Source organism: Mesitornis unicolor, unplaced genomic scaffold (genome assembly GCF_000695765.1).
Source record: "Mesitornis unicolor isolate BGI_N332 unplaced genomic scaffold, ASM69576v1 scaffold5860, whole genome shotgun sequence".
In the NCBI taxonomy this organism is placed as follows: Eukaryota; Metazoa; Chordata; class Aves; order Mesitornithiformes; family Mesitornithidae; genus Mesitornis; species Mesitornis unicolor.
This window is the reverse complement of record NW_010157459.1, coordinates 12,662-17,742: the sequence shown is the minus strand read 5'-3', so window position 1 is coordinate 17,742 and position 5,081 is coordinate 12,662. Positions and strand designations below refer to the sequence as shown.

General features: G+C 40.4%; 1 protein-coding gene across 1 annotated transcript in view; it reads left to right on the top strand.

The window, feature by feature from the left end:
• The window catches only part of XIAP (X-linked inhibitor of apoptosis), an 8,026-nt gene that overhangs the window by 747 nt on the left and 2,198 nt on the right, over positions 1-5,081 (top strand). Inside the window, exons 1-4 of the mRNA XM_010180076.1 lie at positions 1-148; positions 1,646-1,745; positions 3,903-3,981; positions 4,609-4,642. The exon at positions 1-148 is cut by the window's left edge and continues 747 nt beyond it. Coding sequence (XP_010178378.1) covers positions 1-148; positions 1,646-1,745; positions 3,903-3,981; positions 4,609-4,642 — 361 coding nt within the window. The remainder of the gene's footprint in view (positions 149-1,645; positions 1,746-3,902; positions 3,982-4,608; positions 4,643-5,081) is intronic.

Here is a 5,081-nt window from a genome sequence, read left to right as displayed (position 1 = left end):
GCTGAGCTTGGGAGGAGTGGTCTGGACAATGCACAGCATCCGAGGAACCCATCTATGGCAAAATATGGAAGACGTTTACAAACATTTCTAACTTGGATATATCCTGTTGACAAGGAGCATCTTGCTGAAGCTGGGTTCTATAGCATAGGTAAGCCAGACCTTAAAATGGCCAGTATCCTTTACAAAGAAATGTTATGAGCATCTTGTTATGAATAAACAAGCGTTTCGTTATTCTAATATGGAAATATTTGCCAGAATTTCTTTACTCTGTGAACTGCTTCTCATATTTTTAATAGCAAAGTATAAGCTTGGTCTTAAATTAATTTTTAGCAGTAAAACATCAGTGTGTTTTCAGTGCCTGCTAAAACTCTCATAATACACCTCGTACTACGACAATTGTTGAAGCTTATATTTTTCAAAAGGAAGGGCTGTCCTCCAGATATCTGCCTTAGGTCTGAGGAGTGGGGCTGTGGCCTGTGAACAAGACAATCCAGGTTGTGTGCCACTTTATTTGGTTGACAGGTGCAGGTTGCAGGGCATTATCATCGTATTCAGACACCCAGAACCAGCAGATGCCATTACTGACTAAGGAAAAGCGTCATGAAGACAGCGACTCCAGTGAAGAGCTCTAACTGTTAGACATGGCAGTGTACGACTTGGATAGGACTCCAAGGTCTTTGTGCACTGGTTTCCCAGTTAGATTGAATTGCAGAGTGCCTTGAAAGCTCTGAAATTCTTCACTGAGAGATACTGTGTGAGTGCAGATTGCTGCTCTTACTAGGTCAGAAAGAAAAGGGGATTATCCGGGATAGTTTCTTGCTCTCATCTTCATTCGCTTCTCTCTTAGTAGCTCTCAGAGGAACTTCTAAATGTGATTCCATTTGTTTTACTTGTGGCCATAAACAAAATTCTTTATATATTCTTGTATGGGTGATATGTGGGCAATATTTGTACCCAGTAGAACTGTTTTTATTGATTTCTTCTGGGATTTCTAAAGTACCTAGCTTCTCGCAGCCCAGTGAGATGTGTGTTGTGGAGCAGCACTGGCTGGGCACCAGCGAATCAGACCTGACGGGCTGTTCAAGTCACTTCTGTGAAAACTTTGTTTCCTGCAGCCTGAGAACAATGTAGCTCTTTAGGGAAAAAATCTATCCACACCTGCTCTCACTTCCATAAACACAAAGTCTGAGCAGTTTCTGGTGCGCCGTTTGATTACAGTCGGCATAGTGCTAGAACAGACCGTGCGTTTTCTCCCACATCTCCTCAGTTGGTTATGCTGCTGTAGAGCCCATTAACGGTGAGATGGAGGAGCAAGAAGGCGCGTAAACCTCCTTCATGCTTTGAGGTAAACTTCTTGACTTGTTTACCAGCAGACTGAACTGTTTGAGAATAGGTTATTTTTAGCTTTTGCTTTTTATCTGCATAATTACTTGCTAAAATAAAACCCTCTATTTCTTATTTTTAAGCTCAAGTCTCTCCTGAACATTTGTTTCAAATCCTGTGTATTACGTCCTTTAAAATGGACTTTTGAGTTATACTTACTAATCAATAAAATAAATGTTTTTTCTTAATGATGTGACATTGAAATTGAAGACCTATTGTAATGCCTCCTAGAAGTCCGTAACTGCCCTGTGTGTGTCCTCAGGTAACGGTGATCACGTCGTGTGTTTCCACTGTGGTGGAGGATTGCAAGAGTGGAAGGAAAATGAAGACCCATGGGATCAACATGCCAAATGGTTTCCTGGGTAAGGTATTTCTACTGCTTTCTTGTTGCATGTGTGAGTCTTATTTACAGTATCTTATGTGTTAATGACAGCATACTAGTAAAGTTTTCAGAAGGTTGACTATGGCTTAGCATTGTTTAGACTTGTGAAAATACGTTTTTTTAGTTGCCCTCCTCTACTCCCTTCTTCATTTTTGTCTGTAGGCACCAAAGGAATTCCAGTTACCTTCCATGGTTTATATTTTTCCTTTTCAATGAGTAGGAAATATTCTAAGGATTTTTTTTTTTACATGGGGTCCTTATTTTTGTTGTTCCACCTGTTCTACCTTCTACAGTGGTGCTATTAAAAGTATAATCATCGATATATGCTTTAATGTTACATTGGAGGGCCTCAAAGGAGGACATTAACTAATGCCTCCTTTGAGAGGTAGGAGGGAGTTTTCACGTGGGTAGCAAAGAGAACTCAGTCTCAAGAGGCTGAGGACACAACCGAATCACTTGAGGTGGTCAGTCTGAACGGTTGCCCTGAAGTGGCAGCTTCTGAGTAACTTTCTGTGTCAGTGTTTCTGTGTCAGCTTGTGTGTAGGAACCATTGAAGGGAAGGTGAGTTTTCTGTGTCTGGATTTAACTGAGGTCTCAGCTAGCAGAATCGTGAAGTTTTGTGAATACATTCCTAATCTTTTCCTCATTAAGTGCTGCATTCTAAATGTTACTTTAATAGCTTCATACGTGCCACAGTTTGTAACTTACGTCAGGATGCAAAATGAATAAACTTCTGTCCCGGTGCAGACCTGAAGAAGTCAGTATTGGCACTGAATTCAAAACGTGCTGCTGCATAATTTTAAAGGATTGGGGATTCCAGACCCAGGAGTAGCTTTTAGAAGGATTGCCAATTTTGTCTAAATTGGTGTTGAGGAAAAGAAGAATACTCTGTGACTCATTACAGTGGATAAAAGCTGTCCAAGTATAGACTTAGTTACTTGTATAACATTGATAAAATCAATGTCTCTTATGTGTTAGTTGCCAAATTTGCCTTCTGTGGTGAAAGACTCCCTAGAAACTGGAAGTCGTATTTATGCATTAGCTGCTCCTTTTTTCAGCAGTGGCACAGGCAGCTTTAAACTGGTAGTCTCTGCCACTCCAAGTGTTTGGCTTGGTGCACAGAATGGTTAAGATGCATTTTTCTTGCTGCACTTCACTCCTCCTTATATGGGTTTGATTTAGTTTTAGGATGCTTAAATTATGCCATATTTGATTACTTCCTTGCAAGTCATCAACGTTCCTATATGGAGCTTTTGTTTGCACATCAGCTTCAGTGCAGCATCCCAGTGTCACAGTGTGCTGTGTCTGGCCATGCTGGAGGTGAGGTAACTGCTGACCCCTGAGGACTGCTGGTGAGGAGTTACGGCATTCCCTGCATCTTCTGGTAGGGAAGAGCTCTGCCCAGCGGCCAGGATTGGTTGGAAAATAGTGAAATGCAGAAGAGGAGACTGAGGGGAGACCTCATTAACGTTTATAAATATTTAAAGGGTGAGTGTCACGAGGATGGAGCCAGGCTCTTCTCAGTGACAAACAATGATAGGACAAGGGGTAATGGACACAAACTGGAACACAGGAGGTTCCACTTAAATCTGAGAAGAAACTTCTTCTTAGTGAGGGTGACAGAGCCCTGGCCCAGGCTGCCCAGAGAGGTTGTGGAGTCTCCTTCTCTGCAGACATTCAAAACCCGCCTGGACGCCTTCCTGTGCAACCTCATCTGGGTGTTCCTGCTCCGGCAGGGGGATTGGACTGGATGAGCTTTGGAGGTCCCTTCCAATCCCTAATGGTCTGTGATGCTGTGAAAGCAAGCACATAAGTCACTTGTCTGACCAGGGACTGCTTTTCTTTGTTTGCAAATCACTAAAAGAACCAACATTTTAACATAATGCTTGCTTTTCATCGGAGTCTTTACTTTTCTAAACCTGTGGCATCAGCTGTCATGGCCAACGAGTCTTAGGTTCCTGTTTTTTACCAAAAACGTGAAAAAGAGAAGTGCTGCTGAAGGGATTAAGACGTAGAGATTTCAGAAGCTAGCATTCTGTATGAAGTAGGACAGGTATTGAAGCTTTCCACAGTTATGCAGTCAAGTGTTGTTTGCTGCTTGTGTGCTTTTATCATAACTGAATATTTTCATTTATAGGTGCAGATTTGTGAGAAATGAAAAAGGGCTAGAATTTATCAGTAATGTTCACTTAAGAGATGGATGTGGGGATTCAACAGTAAGTGTCTTGCTTATTAATCAAATTTAATTTTATTAAAGTAGAAAAGTCTTAACATAATTTTCGTATTAATTTACACTTCTCATTATCTGGATATAATCTACTCCTCCTGCTGCTGCTTTCATTGGTAGAAAGACAAGGAAGTATGGTTTGGTTCTGCCATTCAGGGTTTATAATCTCGCAGTTTTAGCTGGGTTTGGATATAACCATGTATGGATGTAACATATATATTTATGGGTATATTTGGTACTGAACAAATATTGGGGTTTTTTATAGCCTGAGAACCTAAGGTTTACAATGAATAATTTCCTTATTCAAGTGGAGCAGATGATTTTTCTTGTTGGTAGAGCATCATTAAACTTGTGTGTAGCCACTAAAAGGTAAAACTGGTATTATTTTAGAATGTTTGATAGACTAAGAATAATGTACATATGATTATGGCAAAGATGGGTTAAAATGAAAAGGTAGAACACTGTGAAAGGCCTAACAAAACACTGATCTCTTTGCAGATAAATTCAGAGCAAATGGAATCATTTTAGACAATAAAATAACTGAGGTCAAACAGCTGTTTTCTGTGTTCTGCCTTCTCCAGAGCTGTGATTTTGTCTGTTTGTATTTCACTTTCAGACAGAGGCTGCTGAAGGGACAATACTTCCTAAAGGTATCTGTTTCAAAAACCAAACAACCCCCCTACTTTGGAGTGTTTACACTTGCATGTCTAGTAAAGGAAATGGTTAATGTTGAAAGTAATGCTATTACCTTTTTAGATAAGGCATGACAAGCAAGTGGTTGAATGATGCTTTTCCATTGCTTCTAAACAACAGCGGAATTAATTCTATTTCTGTTGGGGGAAATCTAACCGTGTGGTTGGATAAATACTGTGAAGATTGTGAGTCATGACAGTAGTGTGTATGTGGGACACAGTCTTATTTTTGTAGCTAGGAAGTATCCATCAAGTATTGAGTTACTAGTGCTGTGGGTAACTTAAAGAATACTGGAATGAAACCATTCTTGTTGCTTTTTGTGAGGCTGCAAGAGTTGGTCTGTGAAAGGGCAAGGACTGGGAAGCTGAGAAAGCTTAAACAGCTTGTTATTTGTGC